This window comes from Pelodiscus sinensis, chromosome 1, assembly GCF_049634645.1.
Source record: "Pelodiscus sinensis isolate JC-2024 chromosome 1, ASM4963464v1, whole genome shotgun sequence".
NCBI lineage: Eukaryota > Metazoa > Chordata > Testudines > Trionychidae > Pelodiscus > Pelodiscus sinensis.
The window spans coordinates 253906119-253928984 of record NC_134711.1 but is presented as its reverse complement, the minus strand read 5'-3'; the positions used below and the strand labels follow the sequence as shown (position 1 = coordinate 253928984).

Sequence of the window (22866 nt, the reverse complement as noted above, 5' to 3'; positions counted from 1 at the left end):
GTCTTTTCACATATTTGTTTTCACCCTCTCTCCAGGGTAGAAATGTGTGCAGGGTAATAACATGTGTGTGTGTGCGCCATTGGTTTGATGATGATATTTTCATACTATCTCTTTTAGTGGCTTTGGGAGTGACTCTGAAGTCCAAAATGTGATGTGCATGCTAGTGAGCATATCATGCAGATAAAGTCATTGCCAAGCCCATCAAGGATGATGGGAAGGAGGGGCAAAGGGAGAAGTTGCCCAAGGGCCTGGAGCTCCCGGCCACCATTTCTGCAACAGTTGATGGAGCCCCAGGCTCCTTTTCATGGCTCTTTGAGCTGGGGATGGGGTGCAAGCGGTCTGGGTGATACTAGGAGCTGACTGCCCTCAGTCCTGCCTCTTCCACTCAAGGGCCCACCCCTTCCAGAGGCTCAGAGTCACCCGTAACACTTTGTCTTGGGGCTTGCTATTACCACCTTTAGAAACACAGATTCATATATTTAGATATTTCTGACAGAATTGCAGCAGGTTAATCAGACACCTGCAGCCTGTTGGGGAACTTTAAAAGGTTTCCCCTTAGGTAAGGGAGGGAGAAGGAGAAGTGTGAAGGACTGAGAGGAGAAAGTGTACTGCTGAGAACTGAGAAAGGAAAGTCTGTTTGTTCTGAAGCAGACAAGATTCATTCAGATACCAGGGAGAAAGAACTAGGGGAATGTTTGGGGAAGTGACCCAGGAAAAAAGCTGCTGTATTGGGGCTAGAGGAAAAACCCCATCTATTGCCCCAACTTAGAGTCCCTGGGCTAGAACCTGGAGTAGTGGGCGGGCTTGTATTCCCCTCAACCCTCCCCAGACTACTAAAATGTCTGCTTTTGGAAAGGAAGGTGAGGATTATAGAGGGGTTTCATACAAATTCTTTAATTTTGCCAATGATGAGAATGGCTCAGTAACCTATGACCCTGACCTCTAGAAAAGATAAGAGGCAGCGTAGAGGGTCACATTGAGCCTCTGAAGCATATAGTAAACATCTATATGTGCAGGGCTCAGAGATCATGGTCATCGCTTTGCCATAGTGTATACAACATATAGCTCTGAGTTTGTGCTTGCATGTGCATGCATGTTAGAAAAGGCAGGGTCAACAAAATAAGCCTTATACTTAGGGTATGTCTAGACTGCATCCCTCTGTTGGCAGAGGGATGCAGATTAGCCAGGTCGACACTGCAAATGAGGCAGGGATTTAAATATGCCGCATCTAATTTTCATAAAAATGGCTGCTGTGTTTTGCCGACTCAGCACTTTGTCGGCAAAATGCAGCAGTCTAGAGGGGGATCTGTCGAGAAAGAAAGCCTTTTTCGACAGATCCCTTATGCCTCCTGGGGAATTTGCTTATCCTCTTTCAACCATTCCATGTAGTCTAGATACGCCCTTAGAGTCCAATAAGCAGTGGAAGTGTTGGTAATGCAGCTAGACCATCTTGACCTCCCATGGTTCGGCAAATTTTCTGATTCAGCATTGGTCAGGTCCCTAGGGTGACAGACTGGAGAAGTTCAACCGTAGGATGATTTTTAACAGCGTAATAATATTGTTTTGTTGAAATACTTCCAGGTAGAGCTTTTTAGGCAGAAACCAAACTTTACTGGTGTAAAAGTAAGAGTCCCCCCCAAAATGGAACCATGGCTAACTATTACATTTCCAAGATGAAACTAGCTATATGTAAAAGCGCCAGCTGGTGTCTTCCAAAATTTTTCCAAAGAGGTGGCATGGCATTATTACATTGTCTTAGCAACGCACAGTCAAAAAAATGTAAAGAGGATGCATTCACGTAACCTTTCAAAAGGTTTTCCATTAGGCAACAATGCTCAAATTTAGAAATATGTTTCTTATTCTAGGCTTTCAGATGCATGTCTCAAGTATCCTGCATACAGGGTGTTTAAAATAATAAATCCTTGTATGCTGATTAAAACTTTTCTGAACAGCCTTCAAATACCAGAGGAAAAAAAACTTTCTAGAGGCAGAAATAATTCATTTAATTATATGAAGAAAGGACAGATTCCACTTCCTTTCTTATATTTATAAATGTGTTCCTACATCAATTTATTATGTATCCATGACATAAGGAAAGGAAATCTTCAGATTCATTAAGCTATTAAAGTCCTGAATATATCCCAAACTGGACAGATGCCTAGAGAGGAGTCTTTCTAAAGTAATGGAACTCCGGAGAAAAACATGAGGGTTGGCATCTACGTAAAAGAAAATAATTTATTTAATTTTTAAAATAATTAGTAAGCCAAAATGGACTCTTAGGATTTCTGAATGTCAATGTGTAATCATTCACATAGTTGGAAAACTGTGTCTCATTACTTTTCAAAACTGGAATAAGACAACACAGTTCATTGTGTGACTGTTTATTGTTCATTGTGTAACTGTAGGGGGGAAACATAGGACATCATATGATGTTGTCTATTAGGCCTTGTCTGCCTGACACACGTGTTCAAGGAAAATCGACTTTAATTTGGCTACCAACAAGACTGTCCTCCAGCATCATAGAAAAACTCAGAGGACACCTTGAACAATAAGGAGCCAGAAGGTCAGTTAAGAAGGCTTTCTGCTTCCTGTCAAGTTAAAATTGGGAGAGCAGGAGCTCCAGCTCCACTGGCTCCTTGCACACCCAAATCTCCAGGGCTGGGTCAGAGCCTTACCTTCAAGTGTTGCAACCAAGGGCTTGCAACTCAAGAGCTTGCCTTTTGAGATTTGTTTCTTTAAAGAAGACACACCAAGATTATGGTTTATTTTATCATCTCACTGTTCAGGGACTGAAGCAGAGCTTACAACATGGGTCACCTATTTCAAGCAGTTGTGGAATGAGGCAGGGGGCCACCTGCAGTACTGTGTTTGGTTGCTACTAACACAGTATATTTTGTACTCTTAGTGAGCATTACAACATATTTTGAAGGATGCTATCAGGATCCAAACGCATGCAGTCAGGACTAAGGGTCAGAGCAGAGGCAAACATGAAGTAGAGAGTAGTGTGTAGTCAGGCTCTAGGTGAGGGTCGATACCAAGAGTTTGTGAGTCAGAAGGCAAAGTCGAAATCAAGCTTTGGTCAAAGCCAGGACTTCAGGACCAAGGAATGGTCATGCAGATACAGAAAATCCACATTTTAGCTTGGACACTTCCTGGAACCCCCCTTTAGGCTATGTCTATACTACATTTCTTTTTTAAAAAAAGGTATGCAAATTTCGAACAGCAATTTGTGTACCTTTTTCTGATTCTTTTTTTAAGAAGAGGTTTTTCTGACATTTGGCCCATCTACACAGGGCCAAATGTGAGGGAAAAAAACTCCTCTTTTAGAACAGCCCTTATTCCTCATAAAATGAGGAATATGGGGCTTCTGAAAGAATCTGCTTTTTGGAAACTGATTTGAAAAAGCAGACACATTGTGTCCCGGAAAAACTCTGTAGTGAAGACATAGCCTTAGTTTACATGGGCAGTGAACCAATCAGGAGCCCGGGCTGTTATGTGTCAGACCTTTTAACATGGAACTTTCAATGATCTGTTTCTGCAGCAGCTGCTAAGTGCCTGCTACCGCTGTGGGCCTGGAAACCTTACAGATGTAATAGGAGATGGAATTCTGTATGGACAAGGCCAGGAATTTCATACACAAAAATAAATTCAGCATTGCAGCATTTTTCATATGTTCACTTAAGGAGAATTTTTTCTCCTCTTTTCCCTGCTTTCCTCCTGCCTTTTTAATTTTTACTTTCCATTTGGGTGAAGTGAGCGAATTCTAGCTGAATTTCAGTATCTATTCTATTTTTACTCAAGCAGTTACAAAGCTAATACTATGCTCCCAACCTAAGCTCAAGAAAAACTTTCGTAACCATTTTGGAGCCTGAAATATCTTTATTTGGTGCTTTGACTTGGAGACTTACCATGCCTATATTCACTCAGGATCATTGCTGATGTGTAGTTCCACAAACATAAAATCAAATTAAATTACTGCCACAAAGAGGTGCAATTCAATAGGGAAGAGAATCACCATTTGGATGTAGAACATATTGGAATAGGGAAGGAATGGATGGTGGAGGACGACAAAGCTGACCATAATAGCTAATTCATACAATTCTGTATTTTGGAGTGTACAACCTGGAGATTACAGGGTAATTTTCTTTTTGTTTTGTTTAAATGAATGATTAGATGACATTGCTGAATCAGCGTTAAGACACCTGGGTCTGTTGCTCACACAAGTGGGGGATTTCTTTGGTCTCTATTCTAAATGTCTCACAAAATAGGCTTTACCCTGGAGTTGAGATTGACAGGAAAAATTGTCAAAAGTATACTAAACTTCCCTAGGAATTCAAGCCCTATCAACTTTCAATGGGACTTATGCTCAGAAATCATTTACATCCAGTCTTTTAAAGCTATTTGGTGACTGCAACACCTACCTCATCTTTAAAAGCAATTTAGGCGTTTAGACACGGCAGTGGCTAAATACTTTTAAAAACATAACTTTTAGGCACTTTTGAAAGTTGTACTGAAGTCTTTAATTACAGCTATGGTCATAAGGTAATAAACAAATACTGCCAAGTAGATTGCCGACAGCATTATTTATTTAGTAATTGATATACTGGCCTCATCTGAGGTTCATACAGGATTACTGTTCTTGTACATGTCAGTGGCAAAGCTTCTGGCGATGTCAGTGCTCCAAGATTTGGCCATGTAGATCCAAAATATCTGAAGTCCATTGAAGTCGATGGAGATGTTTCTATTGACCAGATACGTCCAGTGTTTCTCTGTGCTTGGAAAAAATATTTCAGGGTCTTAGGTGCCACATAGCTACAGGTTGTTTAGATGCCCTCTGAAAGATTTGTTAAATGGAAGAACTAAAAAAAAAAACAGAAAAAATAATTATACAACAAAGTAATCTAGACAAATATCTGCAAGGAAGGGCCCAATGCTGCAGATTTACTCATCTGACTAATCCCACTGACGTTAGTATGATTACTCTGTGCCTACCCAGAACACAGACTGGGGGATCTGGCCCGAAGGAGGTTAAATACTTCCTTGAAAGTTGAATAGTGTAAACTTTTAATTTTATGATTGGGCTGTTTTTCTGCAGAGAGAGGCTATTCATTTGCTTGTGCTTATTTGTCTGATTTTGGTGCCTAAAATCTTGAAGTAGGTCTTTTTAACTTAAAATATTAAAATTAAACATGTTTATATGCATATATAAATATAAAATCAAGATTTTAGGAATTAGGTTGGCTGGAAGCAAAAAACCATGTTCTTTCCAAGTACTTGTATAAAAAAAATTCCCAGGGCTTCTGTCTCTGTCACCTGCGGCAGTTTTATTGTGATTTGATTATAATGTTTCCTGCTGCATTTTTATGAATCTACACTACACTATTTTCCGCTTTACAATATGTATCAGAGGAAGTACAAGCCTGAGTTGATCTGCGTAAGGTCACACTTGACTTTTGCAGACTTGGAATATCTAGGTAGAGGGAGGGAGAGAGAGTGTAAAGAAAATGAATATTTGGCAAGGGATATAGTAAGATGGGCCTGGTGCAGTCATACATTTTTAATAGGTTGTCAGCATCAATCCACTTATACACTCTAGAATGTTCTAGTTTCAACCTTGCAATGAAGTCATGGGCATTTGTTTCCTTTTCCCCTAAGATCACAATTGTGGACATGTCTGCCTCATATACAAGGTGCTGCAGCTGTTATAATGGAGTATGTTACCCAGAAGTTTTTAACTCTTAATCAAGAGAATAGATGATCTGAGCAAACACTATATTAAAGAAACTTCTCACATTAATGGAGAATAAAAGAGCCAAACCTAGCTGCTGTACAGACCAGGTTTATGTATACAATCAGAGAAATATATATTGCAGTGAAAGTGTGTGTGTGTATGCATGAATGCCATTGCTTGGTAATGGATAGACTCAGAACTATTCTGCATGGTGTCATAGGCCCTTTACTGCTAACAACTAAAGGAAATTTAGCTCGGGTGGTAGACGGTTGAGGACCTTAAGGATGCAATTTTGTCCCTGTTCTGATGATGAAGTTGGATATAGTCATGAGATCTGATCTAAAACTCATATAAGTCAGTGGCTTTCTGTAGACATGCCATTGGTAGAGGTATTAACACTAAAAGGAATTCATGATTTTGGGCCCGAGACCCAAATAACTTTTTAATACAATGGCTCTGATACCTTTTTTGCATTATGTAACTGTATGTTCCTATTTTACTGTATTTTTGAAACAATTATGCTTGCCAACTGTTCTATTCTTAAAATCTGAAGAGCCTCTAGGGAGTTGCTAAATGTTCAGGAAAGCTTTCTCTTCCTTCCCAGCCAAACTGGAAAGTATCATCTATTCATATATTTGTGATGAAAAACTTGCAGTGTAAATATTGTGGCAGAGCTCTAGCTGTGCCCATGGGTCCTGCTTTCTGGCGGATAGTGTTCAGCCTCAGAGGCTTGCTGTGTCCTACCAGACAATGTCATTTTACTAGCGGCAAGGTTCACAGCCTACTAAGCCATACTCATCATAGGCTAGTCCATAATAGGGGGGGTGAAATCTCTCTATAGTCCTGGTCTCCCTATCCAGGGACAGACTCTGTAGTTGTATGGGGAGGACTGGGGGGGAACCTGGGCTTGCGCACCACTCTGAGTTCTGGCCAGGGAATCCTAAGGCAGTGGCAACAGAAGGGGGTGGTTCTATGCCCTGTCTGGCAACTACTTTCCTGGACCACTTCCCCAAATGACCCTCCTCCCGCCCCCAGTACCGTTTATTTGGTACTTGAGCAGCTTATCCTGCCACTCCAGTACATTCTGCCTGACTTGCAGATCCCAGCTCTCACCCAGACTCCTCTTACTCTCAGAACTTTGGCTCCTTCCTTCATCCTCTCATGCCCCTAAACTAATAGAGAGGAGACCTTTAAACCTGTCTCAGCTGATTCTTGATTCCCTTGGTAGTGTTCAGCCTCAGAGGCTTGTCTGATTAGCCTGATTCCCTTACAGATTCCTAATTGGCTCCAAGTGTTCTAACTGGCCTCATTGTGCAGACTGCTTCTGGGAAGTTCCTACTCGTTCTAGGCCAGCCCCTGTCAGTTTAACTAGGGTAAATGTCGGGCGTACACATATATCCCTTTGAATACTCATCTTTAGCCATCTGACCTGACCCTGTCACAATATACTGAACAAAGTTTAATAATATACTGAAGCTCTTTGTTTTGTATAAAGCAATAATTAATGCACACTTTCCTCACAGGTATTTTGTGATTATAGTTACATGTCAGAGTTCTACCCTCTAACATTATTTATAGTCAGTGTGTTCCAATAAAGACACATTTCACAAGAGTTTAATAAAGCAGAATCCACGTGTTCCATTTCCTAGTCTTAACAATGCCAGTCTTTATTCAGTGTCCACAATGGGGTGTACACTTGGTGCAAGAATGGAAATTTCTAACTCCAATGAGAAGCACATTTCCTCTTTCTTCACAAGGACAAATGAGGCAGTATTTCTACAAATGCAGATGGATGTGTTCAGCCTCTTAGGGGTAATAACACATTTGCCCTGTAGATTACCTGCAGGCGATTTACTGTCTAAGACAGGTCCTCAAAGAAAACAGCTGCCTCATATTTTAGACTTATGATACCCAGAAGACACAATGAAATGAAACTGGCATTCTATGAATAACATACATTAATTGAACTATGGGAAAAAACAAATAAACCCCCATGTTTATTTTTCAGCGGGTTTTGATTTGTTTCCGTATTTTTTTTTCTCTTTTTGATATACAATACTTAGCCTCTGGTGTAGCCCTGTTTCTATAAAAACAATATACCACGTTCTTCTAGTATTGTGAGAAAACTCCATACTAGTAACTAGCATTGCTTAGCAGCATTTTCTTATGTATGTTTCCCATGCAGAAATCTCCTTTTCTGCTGTTACAATCCCTGCTTATCAAACTATATGTAATAACTTCTTCTCACTAGCAAGTAGGGAAGAAAAGAGACTGAACAAGCTGCATTTTACCATATGGCTTACTTTTTTTAATGGTGCTCCATATCTAGCAATTATAGTTTGTCAGCTTTCACTCTGAGCTTAGAATTTAAGAATGCATGCGGGGGAATTGCTTTAATGTAGTTTTATTTCTAAGGCTTGCCAGTTCCCTGTAAGTACACAGTGGGGGCTAAGATTAATGTATTCTAGACCAGCGATTCTCAAACTGGTCTGCAGACCACCCGTAGTCTACAAGCTCCATGCAGGTGATCCATGAATAGTTCCCTCTAATGTTCCAATTTGGACGTTTTTCTGTCAGAAAACAAACTGGTTGTTGATAAAAAATAAAAAACGGCATTGAAGAACATCTTACTGCTCTGATGCAACAATTTGAAGATTACTTTCCAAGTAGACACTGCACCAAGCAACTGAATATGTAATCCTTTCAAAATTGAAATCAGTGAGTCACAAGAGGCACAAGAGTGTTTGCTGGAGCTTTCTTGCGATGAAACTTTATGGTCAGAATTTAAAAGACATTCCCTAATCGAGTTTTGGATTCAAAGAACTGGAGACTACCGAGAACTTGCAGGCAAAGTAGTACTTTTTCTGATGCCATTTGCTACAATGTACCTGTACGAGACAGGATTTTCATGACTTGCTGCCCTCAAGTCCAAGTACAGAAGCAGAATGACTGCTGAACCTGACCTGAGGCTAAAGCTGACAAATATTACACTATCCTTCCCTGAATTTTGCTAACAAAACCACGCACATCCATCACATTAGAAAGGTTAAACTGCTGATATTAAAATATGAGTTGTGTACTTTCACATGTAGAACAAAAACGTTGTTTATTATTAAGGTTTTTTGGTATAATGCTTTTATCCAATACAAGTAACATTTGGAAAGAGCATTAAGTGGTCTGTCAAACCCCCTGCAATTTTCAAGAGGTCTGCAGGGAAAAAAAAGCTTGAGAACCCCTGTTTTAGATAGTTACTCTAAGGTTACATCTACACTGCAGGCTTCTTGTGCAAGAATTTTTTGTAGAAGAGATCGTCTGCAAAAGTTATTGTGTAAGAGCGCATCCACACTGCCATGTGCTTTCGTGCAAGAGAACGTCCACACTGCTATAGACGCTCTTGCGCAAGAAAGCTCTGATTGCTATTAACAGATTGACCATCAGAGCACCTGTGCTTTTTCCGATAAGGATTTCTTGCGCAAGAAACCCCTGTTGTCCGTCTACACATGCCTTTTTGCGCAAGAGCTCTTGCGCAAAATGGCTTATTCCTAATAGAAAGAGGAATAATTCTTGCGCAAAAAGCCCTGTCTTCTAATCATTTACTGTACTTCTTCTTGTGCAAAAACGCCCTTGTAGTGTGGATGCTCCATGAGTTTTTGCGCAAAAACTCTGCAGTGTAGACGTAGCCTAAGAGATGGGTTTAAGTCCTTTCTTCCCCCTCTGTGTTCTAAAAAGGTTGCAATTTCTCCTCTCAGAACTTGGTCTCAGCTCCTAGTGTAAGACATATTTCCTTGCTGAGCCTTGGAAACAAATATAATTTTGTCCAAAAGTGAAATATGAATAGCCATTAGCTTTTAATATTAGTGGCACTGATACAGTCACTTGATCTTTAAGCCACTAGTGCATGGAAGTTGTTCTTGCTCTAATGTTTGATGTTAACCTCATAAACAACCAGCAGTTAGTGCAATTTAGGAACATAGGAAGAGATCATTAGTAGAGCTGTCTGAAAAAAAATTGTGAGGATTTTTTTTTCTCATTGGAATTTTCCGCTTCATCAGAATGTTGGCCTTCTGTGGAAATGGTTTCTGTTTCAACAGTATTATGATGGAACCCAGACAGAGTGCCAGTGGAATCTTGCCTAGGGTTGCCAACACTCCAGGATTGTCCTGGAGCATCTAAAAATTAAAGCTTGATGCTTAATTGAAGATTGTCATGTAATGAAACTTCCAGTAATACATCCAACCAACTATAATCCTGGCTTCTAGGCAGATTTTAAAATCTCTCTGAAAGTTGGGCAATCCAGGTTTTGAGGCCCTAGTTTTATGGCAGTCAGAGCTTCTCAGAGACCTAGGCTCTAAAGCAGTTTGGCAGGCAGACACTGTTGGAATCGAGGAGCCAAGACTTTCCAGGATTATGTCTCTAAAGTAGCACATTTTGTTGACTGCCTTGGAGCTGGGGACCCCAAAGTTTCCATTCCTGGGGCTCTAATCTCTTTCACAGAGAATTTCAAAAGGTTTGCTTCCATATCAGAACTAAACCAATTTTTGAAATATCAAAATTCTCCATGGAATAAAATGACCTTTTCTGCCCAGCTCTAATCACTGACTATGTAGCTGAGTAAATTACAACAGGAAACATTTTATTGACCAGAAAACTAAATCAACAGCCATTGTTACTCAGCTGAAACGGATTGGAAATGTTATATCAGTAGTAATGTAGGGGTTAAAAATCAAATAATAAATTTCCTGAACAAGCAGAACACTAGCCAAGATGGCTAAGATGCATGCCCCTACATGGAGAGGTGAACAACTCTAATAACAGAGTTAATAGCATCATTTTTTTGTGTAATTGTCACATTATTGGGTTTTAATGTGAGTTAGGCAAGTCATTGTTACATCCAATAGTGTGTGTTTGCCTAAAATTCAGTGCAAAGAGGGCCACATGAGGTGTCAAACAAAAGCTTATGCTATGTTGACTCTGCCTAACCTACTCACGTACAATCTGTGTGTGTAAAGTTATGAATATGGGCTTTGTATTTATATTTTAAATGTTTTCTACTGGGAGGGTTGTTCAATACTGCATGGACAATGGCTCTAAAGGGTTGCCCATTTATACCTGAGGAGCAAACAATAGCCCCTTGCCTGAGAAGGATACACCTGGGGATTCCATGGTTCCTTGCCTAAAAAAGTCATCAAGTGGTTTGTGGGTCATGTGATCAGCCCATTTTGGGAGACATCAGCACACAGGAGAAGAATGGGTTTCCCTCTACATGGGTAAGGTTATAAAAGTATTCTGAGGGTGCCTCCATCTTTTCATTGCTTTTGCCTTACTCTCCAGAAGCATCTTTGCCAAGGACAGAGGGCCAAGAAGGATTTGTAGACCCAACCTAGCATAGGATGTACACCAGAGACTTTCAAGCTGGCAGTTTGTTACATCTCTGCTAAGAGCCTGCATCAAGAACTTGGCAATAGATATATGTAATGTATGTTATTTAACTAGCTCACTCTCTACCTTTTCTTTCTTTTATCAATAAACCTTTAGATTTTAGTTTCTAAAGGATTGGCACAGCATGCTCTTTTGGGTAAGGTCTGAGGTACAAATTGAGGGACTGTGGCTCACCCTTTGGGACCGGGAGAACCTGTTCAGAGTTGGTGAGCTTGGTTTTTATAACCACTGTGTAAGGAGCAATGCTGGTTATGGTACAGATAAAGTTGGTGTGTCTAAGGGAATTTGCTTGTGAGACTTCTTGCTGGCCTGAATGGCAGCTGAAGTGCTCTGTGTGACTGGTTTAGCACCTTATAGGGAAGGACCCCAGTCTTGGGCTGCAACTAGCCCTGGTTCTGAAGAATTCGCCCTGATTTGACACTCACAGCAGTACCATCAGACCACCTGTTATATTGCAGTAATTCATTTAAAACTATCAACTTTCTGTAGTGTAGAGCCTCCTAAATTTTATCAGACTTTTCCTTAGAGAAATATAAAGGTTGACATATGGGAGTAGCTGGAGCAACTTCATCTCAAAATCAGCACTGAAGGGAGATCATGTCAGCAGAATCAAACGGAGTTCCATGGAGAAGGATTTCATTTTCTGGTTATGTTCTGTTTTGTGAGGAGGGTGAGTACTAAGTAAGTTTCCAGCTTTTTTCTTGTATCTTAAAAACATAATTCAGTGTAAATCACTGGAAAGTGATACTTGTCAGTGACTGGGACTTGAATAGTTCTGCCCAGTGGCTAGAGTATCAGGTGATAGTCAGGAATAAGAAGGTGGATGTCAGATCTGGAGTCAGAGTCAAGAGTCAGAACTGAGTTACCTGGTGCAAGACAAGACAAGACAAGTGGATGCTTTCAGCAGTCGCTGAACTGCCATTGGGCTTAAGAGCCAGTCGACTGATTCTTCCAACCAATCAGTAGGCATAGCCAATCAGCTAGCCTACTACAGGCCAGCTGCAATCATTAGGTTGCTTGGAGACTGGCTCTGATGCACTGAGTTGAAGTCTGGCAACCAACTCTCTATCTCCTAAAGCCTACCTGCCCATCATTAGCCTCTGGATAGAAGAACCAGGTAAAGTAAGCCTTATTTTCTCCTGGCCTCTGCCATGATGCCAAGGAAACCATCCCAACCATTCATGCCTGCTAGGGGAGTACCTTTTACCCAGTCCCATAATGGCTTAGCAAACTGCCAACAGTCAGGAGAAATCCACTCATATCATCAACCAAAAGGAACCCAGTCTGCATCTAAACACTCAGTCTATTACTAGAAGGGAACTATTTTCCACCCAACCAACTATCACACAGCCAGTGACTGCAGGACAATCATACCTGCCATCCTAAATAATAGCCTTCATGAGGTGCTTACAAGGAAGGAGTATAGTAGATTGACTAGGTCGGGAATGGAAGCAATAATAAATTTTGGGATGAGAAATGTGTATAATTGTTGAATTTGGGGAAAGAAGTGTATGGAATTGGAGAACTGTTTTCTTATTGTGGGTTTTGGATGATGGATGTCTTCATTTTTAGGAATATATTGTGCATCAAAGATAGAATGGGAATTTTATTAAAATTCTGACAGCACATCATTGTACAATGCTATCTGATAAAATACCATTCCAAAAGTTTGTCATTCCAGAACACAGAAGCCACATACTGTCCTTCTTGCATTAAGGAACAAAGATCACCTGATTCTTCCTCCTTATTGTGACAAAATAGCAACAATATTAAGGGGAAATTATACTTTATATTTTAGAGCTTTAGAGGTTTCCTGTCATGAAGTTACTCTGCTAAACTTGTCTGTTGAATAGCTTTTTCCATCAGAGGTAGCAATAGGACAGAACACAATGACACTAACATGGATGAATAAATGCAGACACCAGTTGGTTAGATCACATTGTTGCCAAATAACCAGAAACAGAACACTGGCCAATGTGTTGGCTAGTGATATTTGAGGAATGGTACATACTAGTTGGTTGTTATAATGGAATTCAGAGAGTCTACTTAGGGATACTACTTTTAATTATAAGTACAGGCAGTCCCCGACTTACGCGGATCCGACTTACGTCGGATCCGCACTTACAAACGGGGCTTTCTCGCCCGGGAGGTCGAGGTGGTGGATTGCTACCCGCAAGCTCCGGGGCGAGAAAGCCCCGTTTGTAAGCTGCTCCCGGTGCCCCTGGTCTGCTGGAGACAGGGACTGAAGCTGCAGCAGCTCTGCTCCCCGTGTCCCTGGTCTGCTGGGGGAGGGGGGCACAGCTAGTGTGCCCCCCCCAGCAGACCAGGCTTTTGTTGTGGACCCTGGGGCAGAGCAGCTGGGGCACTGCCGATTGGTCCTGCAGCGCCGCTCTGGGCACTACTGGCCCAACCTGGCAGCACCCCAGCTGCTCTGCCCCAGGTCCTGATTCAGCCGCTGCTGGTCAGTTTCAGCAGTGGCTGAATCAGGACGCCTGGGGCAGAGCAGCTGGGGTGCTGCTGGGTTGGTCCAGTAGCACCGAGCGAGGAGCAGTGCTACTGGAGCAACCCAGCAGCACCCCAGCTGCTCTGTCCCAGGCGTCCCCAAGTCAGCCGCTGCTGAAACTGACCAGCGCTGACTACAGGAAGCCCGAGGCAGAGTTGCTCTGCCCCAGGCTTCCTGGAATCAGCCGCTGATCAGTTTCAGCAGCAGCTGACTTGGGGACGCTTGGGGTTCTTAAGTTGAATCTGTATGTAAGTCAGAACTGGCGGTCAGTTTCATCAGTGGCTGAATCTGGACACCAGTTCTGACTTACATACAGATTCAACTTAAGAACAAACCTACAGTCCCTATCTTGTACGTAACCCGGGGACTGCCTGTACAGCCAGTCCCCGAGTTGCAAACGGTCGACTTACGACTGTTTGCAGTTACGACCGAAGCTGTCGTAAATGGCGGACCCCGAGTTACGAAGACAATCCACACTTATGAACAGCGCAGTCACATGTAACTCTATGGGGTCCGACTTATGAACATACTGAGTTACGACCAATTGCTTGGTCCGTAACCGCTTTGTAAGTCGGGAAGAGGCTGTAGTACTCAATAAAATAGCTTCTTATTTTAAGGCTGCGTTTCATATACAAAAAAAAAAGATTGTTTTTCTTGTTTCTGGGATATGTGGTCTTATATAAGATTCTTTTAACCATTTCTTGGCCAGTTATGGACAGTCTCCAAAATATACAATTGCAGTTTTGTTCAGGCCCTGATTCTGTGAATCCCTTACCCTTGATGCTGAAGATTCAATAGTTGCATGACTTGTTCCCTAATGAGTTTGGATACAGTGTTCTCTTTGCTTGTCCATAAAAGCATGTAGACTAAAGACACACTCTTTATTGCTTCCAATAGGAAACATAAATGGAAGCAACTGTGAGCCATGTGAATCAAGAACTTGTTTTTTTTAAATAATTTAATTTCCCTTTTTGAAAATTCATATGCAATGGTCTATTCATAAATGGTGAGCATACCTATATAACACCACCCAATAAATGCTCAACATTGTCAGATTTAGACCTCTCATATCTTCAGTAGATGAGTTTCTTTGGTCCACTGTCATGCATAACATCAAGGGCAGGAACTGGGGCTGTACTTTAGAGAGATTGTGACCTTTGCTGACATAAATGGTAAAAATTACATTCGTAATTTTTCTCTCAGTCTTCAAAATGTTATGTTACATTACTAGCAAAGAAAGTGACATTCTAGTTACATATTTGACTTTTATCTTGACTGTGTCCTTTTAACTTTGTATTCTATAACTTCTGTTGATTTAGTTCACAGTCTGAATATTGTTTCTATGTTGTTTTGTGCCATTTATTTTTCTGTGGCTGTTAGGCAGCTATTTTTATTGCAGTATTTTAAAGGGAAGATTATAAAATATATTTTAATTGGGAACGTCTTAGGACAGGACTGTGTCTCCTTAAATATCTGGAAAGTTCATAGTACAATGTAAATATGATCTTAGAAAAATAATGAAGAAAAATACAGGGTTGGATTGTGATTGTAAAATCTCTTGCTGCTTGGAAAGTACTGCAGTATGGCTTTTAAGTAGCTGTCATTGATATATAAACATGTGAGAGTGGCTGCAGAAAACAAAGTTTCTTGTTGGTATAAAGGGATCATTTTTAATTCTTCTTTGAGTAGTGTCCCAATGGGTGCTCTATTTCAGATGTGCCTGGCCTTTAATCATTGATTTTTGGGAGCAGTGCCCATTCAGCCCTCTCATGCAACCCACCACCTTGTGCTCCATGCTGAGGCAACATGAGGCTGTGCAGAAAAGCTGCTCTCAGTTCTTTCTCAACTGTCTTTGGACAATGACAGTCTTCTGTGTGCTTATTCACTCTAACATTGTATAATTAGTTAGCATGTAGGTAGTTACCTTTTATTGTCAGTTGTCCAACATGGATTCAGTACCGAGTTGGGAACCTGTCTCCAAAGGTACAGAAACACATTTAAAAAGAGTTCTGTGCCGTCCCTGAACAGCACTTTGTACTAAGCGAATGAAAGTCAATTGTACCAAAGTCTCCTTGGTTACTGGTGATGCTGATGGATTTGGAGTTAAGTCATTCCCATGCCAAACGTTTGGTACTAGTTGTGGTGATACTGCAGCCATCCTCCACAGTTTCTTGCTTACCTCAAAAGATCTGCTAATATCTTCAGAGCCATAGTCTTCTCTGTTGATATATGTGTGTGTGTGGGTAGGTGGGAGGGGGTTGTCAGCATCAAGATTCTTCCATCATCTTCAGTACCATACTTTCCCTCATCTACTTTGCAAAACGAACAGCTGTCCCTTCCTTTGGGGTCTGTGGACTTTCAAATATCGGTGTAGGATTCTGTTCTAGACATATTTCTCTCCCTGCTTGGCAGCTGTAATACAGGATTTAATTCAGGAAGTTAGACATCAATTGATATCCTTCTCACAGTAACACAGATAGATACCATTTGGCACCTCTCAGTTGCCTTGATGGGACTGTGAGAATTCTATCATCAGCATTTTACACTAGAGCTGTCACATCACAGGAGAGAGTGGAGTCGGTCCCACCTTTTGTACCATTGCTTGTGCCAGAGGGCACAGGAAACAAGGCAGATAAGGAGATGGCTCCTCTTCTTAATATTTCCTCCTCATAACCTGATGATAGTAGGATGCCTCTGCCACCTATGTTGAATGACTTCAAGCAAGTTTAAGAACTGATGTAGCAAATTGCAGTCATACTTCAGATTCCCTTAAAAGATACTCAAGAGTCTCACTATAAACTCCTAGCTATTTTGCACACTTCAGCATCTATAAGGATCATCATTCTAGTTCATGAAGCTCTTATGGGACCTGCTAAGACTATTTGGCAAACCTCAGGTATAACACTAACCTCCCTGCTTGGGGACAGATTAAAAAAAAAGTTCCTTGCCAGGGAATCTGGGTTTCTGTTTTCACACCCAACTCCAAATTCCCTTGTAGTGCAGGCTGTTAATGCACAAGGCAGACAACATAGATCAAAGTCTATTCTGCGGAGTAAATGTTGGAATATGTAAGAATTAATAGGGGTTCGGGAAGGCAATAGTGGTAGGGGTCTGGCCAGAGCAAACATTGTCCTTTGAACATGTTTTTTCCCCTTCATTCTTGCAGCTTAAAAATAACTGCACTGAACAGTGTCTTCTTTATTTGGGCTTCTCACTTGCTCTGTAAAAATACTTTCATGGTCACATTCTTTGTAATCTCTGTTATCTGTTCATTAGTATTTTTTATATTATATATTTTTTTGAATTAATATGTTAGAGATTATAAATGATGTGATTTTTGAAAGTATTTTTATACAGATAGTGAGAAGACAAAACAAAGAAGACACTGTTCAGTGCAACTTTTTTTTTAAGCCTATAAGGATGAAGGGGAAAAACATGTTCAAAGGACTCTCTGGCCAATCTTGTGGCCAGACCCCTACACTATTGCCTTCCTGGACCCCAGGCAGCCAATAGAAATGTAGGTAGGAATTTCAAACTGGGACAAGGGAATTTTTGGGTTTTTTCCTTCCTTTGTCTCTGGGGCAGTTTCTCTCTAGCTATTGAAGGGGACAAGATGTCTCCCTCTAAGAAAATACTCTTCACAGTCTGTAAGTAGGATAAAGTTTAGATAAATCCATTAGGTTATTTTTTAATGGTTTGAGAAATGTGATTTGGTCTGTGCATTAAAAAATGAGTTTTGCTCTCCTTTGTAACTAAGTTCCTGGCATATTGTAAATTTCTCTCCATGAGTATATTATTTTGTTACTGTTCCATCTAGTCATTATGCTTGCAACAGGAATATTGTGCTGATAATAACAATTCTTTCTCTTTCCTTTTTATTAACCTGGTATTGGTTAATTTTTGTGTCCTGGTTTGTACTTTAGGGATGAGATTTCCCAAGTAGTCTCTCCCTTGTTGCTTTATTAATATTTAGGTGGTGGCGGCGGTGTTTTTAATCCCAAAATCTAGGTTGTTAAGATTTTAGGTGGAAGTTTTATACCAAAGCCTAGTAGATAAGGTTTTGGGATACTTTTGCTGGCCCCCACTTCTGTATTTATCGTGCTAGAGTAGGGAAGGAGCCATGACAGTTCCCCAAGTAAGCATGAAGCAGGAGTGCTGTGTTGGCCCAGCCTCTCCCTTGTGCACTCATCATACTTCCATAGTGAGTGGTTCTCAACCTTTTATATACTGCAGATTAGCAAACCCATTGACAAACTTTTGGTGGACCAGTAACATTTTAGTTGCATGTTTGCATATTCATTAGGGGACACAGATATTATAAGTAGGATTAATATGTGTAGTATTCTAAGAGAACTGCATGGTCTACAGCAGTTTCCCATGGCAAGGGCAGACAGGTTACCATGACATCTTTGGCTGCCAAATCTGCTGCCTAATTTCCTTTTACTGACAGATTTTTCTGTGTGCTTAGATTTTTACCATGTCATCCAGCATTAGCTACATAATACAGAACTTTGTTTCTCCTCCATCCACATATATTCTAAGCCCACCAGACCAGAATCAGCACAGCCCTGGAACACCCAATTCAAATAAAAGATGATGGTGATCTTAGAGCTGGATCCTTTTTCTTCCATCAGTACACTGATAACTGCTGTTAGTTCTGCACACTGAGTTGACTTATTCCCACAGTTATACTGCAAAGTATTTACAATCACTCAGTCCTTTAACTTCACTGCTGCTAAATCGTCCCTCCTTCAGCCCTCGGCTACTTTTATCCATATACCATATATCTTTCTCCTTGCTAACCTTGTTAGCATTTAATTCTTTAAAAATTGGTTGTTGAGTGCTAGCTGAGCTAATTTCACATTCACAGGGCATTTCATGAACGCAGAATCCTGCCACTCATTCCTTTGGCTCTTTTAGATGTTCTGCCTCTACATTTTCTCCCTGCAATACCAGAGTCCATTTCTGAATTCATTGCTTACCTGTCTAACTGATACTTGGCCCTCCAGAAGTACTTTCAGAGAGCTATGGTGACTGGAGTTGAATACTTTGTCCGCCTACCAGATATTTTATTCAATGCTTGACCAATATGCAGGCAACACAATTCTTTCACAGCAGCTGTGGTGAAGTAGAGCGTGTTGCACTGGGAGATAGAGTGGGAAGGGAAGCAGGCTGCCAAGTTACCCCTGCCATGGTGAGTAAGGGGGAGCCTTATCCCTGCTGCTAGGCCTCCCAGGTAATCTTGTTGGCTGTCTTGAGCCTTATGGAGCTCATCCATAGGATGGTTGAGGCAGCTGCCACGGGGCCTGGAGTGGCCATCAGAAACTATTCCTCTCCATTGTGACTGATGTTCTACACTAACCCTTCCCCTGCCAACACCACTACAGTATTTTTACCATGGGATAGCCCCGATTTTCCTGTGAGATGGACACTACAAAGAGGTCTTTCAACCCTAGTGGGAGTGCTTCCCTCATGGGCTGAACCTTCTTCCAAACACTTAAACTTTTCTTATCTTTCTCCAATTTCTCCTTCTCTTCCCTGAGTTGTCAAAAGGATACCCAGGTCTTTTTTTTTTCTTTTTTTCCTGATCTAATCTGTACCTTTCAAGTCTTTGTTCTATGCTCCAGATCCCTCTTCTCCCTGAAGATTACCTGGGCAAGAGTCTAAAAAATGTGGCTTCTATTAATACAGTTTTCATAGTTATCCCCTGTTATGCTGACTGGAATGGCTCATGGCTCTGAATACCAGCCTTACGGCAGACTATCAAGAGGCAGGGTAAACATTCTCACAAATGACTGTATGTTCTCCAAGTAAATTTCACTAATCCCGTAACAAGGATGTACTCTGAAAGCAGTCTTATCATGGGGTCATAGAGTCTCCTTGAACATCCAGTCTATCTTGCCATCCAAGCAAGCTGAAATTGTGATAGATGGTGGTTTTACTCCAAAAAATTACAATAATATTCAAAAGTTTCAGGAGGTAACCGTGTTAGTCTGTGCAGGATAAATTACAAAAAAAACCCAACAAATGGTCTGGTAGCACTTTATAGACTAACAAAACATGTGGATGGTATGATGAGCTTTCGTGGGTACAGCCCACTTCTTCAGATGACTGGAGTTTTGAGTTTAGGATGTGCAGACACATAATAAATAGGGGAGAAGTGAGATGCGGGAAGGAAGAAAAAAAGAGGGGGAGGCGGGAAACAAGGAGCAGAAGTTATGAAAATATCAAAGGGAAAAACAAGTAGGCAGAACTGGCAGTCCCAGAGAGGCATAAGGATCTTGCGCAAAATGGGGGGGGTTACACAAAAAAACCCCGTTGACACTGCTTCTTTTTGTGCAAAAATCCCCTGCGCAAAAAGAAACAGCAGTAAATATGCTAATGATGTTGCAACTCATGCTAATGAGTCCCTCATTAGCATATTTTCTGTTGAAAAAACTTGTAGTGTAGATGTAGCCTGAGGGTGTGTCTAGACTACAGGGTTTTTTCGAAAAAAGTGGCCTTTTTTTGGAAAAGCTTTCCCTGCACCTAGACTGCTGCCAAATTCTTTCTAAAGTAAATCAAAAGAATGCGGCAGTTTTTTCGACTGCGGAAAACCTCGTTTTACGAGGAATAATTCCTTTTTTCAAACGTGCTCTTTCGAAAAAAGGCGCTATGTAATGCAAACTGTGCTTTTTCAAAAGAGAGCATCCAGACTGCCTGGGTGCTCTTTTTTGAAAAAGGGGATTGCTTTTTCGAAAGTACTGGTTGTAGTCTAGACGCTCTTTTTTGAAAGAGGCTTGTAGCCTAGACGTAGCCTGACTGTAGACCTTCTTTCCTTAGGGAGACCTTCTTTCCTATGAGTGAGGTCTTGTTGTAATGCATCTCCCCTGACTGTGGGGGATTTGCAGTTTTAGCAATTATTTTTAGAGTTACAGAGCAAATATTATAAAATTACTTTCTAGCATGGGACACAGATATTATAAGTAGAATTAATATGTGCAGAATTCTAAGAGAATTGCATAAAGTATGCACATTAAACACATTCCTATAACTAGTATTTATTTTAATAATACTAACCCAGATGTAAGCCAGACTGGTTTTCAGCTCCACATTTGTCAGCATTCTGAGACATTGGCATAAGCTGGCACCGGGCTGGCACCCTTACCAGTGCTTTGTTCTGAACACATCAGGACTAGGGGCAATTAGTACAATATATTCCTTACATGTGGAAGGCAGTATAACTAGTAACAATTGATATCAAGTAGGTGTTCCCTTGTTAGTCTGTTGAACACATTTTGCTCTCACATCCAAACAAGCTGATCTGCCATTTCACTTGAATCTTCTTCTAGAAGTGCTTTAAGGCAAACGTGTAAGCCTGAGCTGTTCTTAATCATATAACATTTCTCCCCAGTTTGCTGCTAAATCTGAATCAGTAAGGCAGGTGGCACACTACCCAAGGCTCGCTGCAGTATTTTATGCTAATCTTGCAGCTAGCTCATCTTTTGCACTGCAGGGGTGGCCAACCTCTAGAGTCACATGCGGCTCCTTACATTGGTATCAAATCCAGGACTGGAGCTACAGGTGCCAAGGTTCCAGTGGGCCAAAGGGTGCTCTTTGTTCAACCCCCCTGCTCTGCCTTAGGCACTGTCCCCCTCCACTCTTTCCCCCTAGGATCCTGCCACTTCCCACTCTCTCCACTGAGCCTCTCACACCCAGGCTTCCACCACCAGCATCTCCCACTGAGAAAGAGTTGATCACAGTGGGCAGAAGGAAAAGGAGAAGGAGGCACTGAGTGGTGGGGCTGCCAGTGGGTGGGATGTGCTGAAAGGTGTGGTGGGGAGATGATCAGGGCTGGTGACATAGAACTGTTGATCTTTGGCAATGTGCATTGATCAATTCTGGATCCTTCTCAGGTTTAGGTTGGCCACCCCTGTTTTACAGTAATCCCTTCAACAGCCACTGGGTAAACATGTTCCAATCATCTCCAGATGGGCATCCCCAGTATTTAACAACATGATGGGTATGTCTACACTACCCTCCTAGTTTGAACATTTCACGAGGAGTAACGGTAGTTCGAACTAGGAAGCCTAGTTCGAACTACCTAGTTCGTGCCCCGTGTAGCCGCGCTGCACGGGGTCGAACCAGCTGGGTTTTAAAAATGGCGGCTCCCCGCTTATGCAAATGAAGCCCGGGAAATTCAAATCCCGGGCTTCATTTGCAAGTGCGGTATGCCTACATTACCCCGCTAGTGTAGACATACCCGAAGCTCCAAGCTACCAAGGGAACAGGTCTCAAAAATAATCCTTTTGTTGTCCTCTGTCACAGGGCGCACACTCACCCCCACAGCACCTCCTGCCAGTCACTCTGGGAATCAGCACTCCTCCCGCAGAGTGCCCTCTGCTGGTAAGTGTCCCGGCCTCTGTAGCCAGTCTTCTGCTGGTTCAACTCCATGTCCCTTCCTGGCCACAGTGCCCTTCCTCCTCAAAATGTCCTAGGTCAGTGCCCCTGCACTTTGGGGTCCTTCACTCCCAGGGAACCCCCAATTCCCATTTACCCACCTTGCCTCAGTGCCCCACTGCCAGTTATCATCTAGCCTCTCACCTCAGCGGCAAACTGCAGTCTGAAATGGCCACTCATTATTGGCAAAGGGTTGTGGACTTGCTGCCTTTGCCTATGCTGGCTGTCTCCCTGCAGCCTAAAACACTAAGACCTTGCTTCAGCCCTGCAGCCTGCCCCAGCTCTGCCTGCCTTTTCCCAGCACGTCTCTGTCTCAGAAAGCCTCTAGTTTCTCTGGCAGCCAAGTTCTTCCTTCTCCCCAGTTAGAGCAAGAGTGTGTCTTTCTCCTTCCTCCAGGAGCCTTTATTTATACAGCCCCAGCTGGAACCTAATTGGCTGTCTCTGCCTCACCTATGGACTCTACTCTCTTAGTCCTTCCGGGCTAGGTTTTAACCCTTAAAGAGCCAGTGAGTGGCAGACGCCCTCTCACATCCTCCCACTTCCTTCCACCTTATCAACAATAGAAGCCTGAGACACAACCCCCAATTCTGATTAAACATTTCTCATCTTAGACTGTGGGTAACTCATTTTAGCATTCTGATAACCAGATAAGAGCATATGAGCCTGAACAGTCCCTTGTGCATAGTTACATCCCATAGCTATTCTGTGAACTGGAAAATCTCTCCAGAATCCTGCCTCCCATCATGTTGGCATC

At 41.8% G+C, this 22866-nt stretch overlaps 1 protein-coding gene across 2 annotated transcripts in view; it reads left to right on the top strand.

Moving 5' to 3' along the window:
* Positions 1-22866, top strand: part of GPC5 (glypican 5) — a 955140-nt gene that overhangs the window by 562621 nt on the left and 369653 nt on the right. Inside the window, exon 8 of one of the 2 annotated variants that reach the window (XM_075918825.1) lies at positions 11063-13271. The exons of the other annotated variant lie outside the window; for it this stretch is intronic. Within the exon in view, the coding sequence (XP_075774940.1) occupies positions 11063-11064 (2 nt within the window). The 3' untranslated portion in view covers positions 11065-13271. Of the gene's footprint in view, positions 1-11062; positions 13272-22866 lie in introns of those variants that run through there. 2 annotated transcript variants of the gene reach the window in all.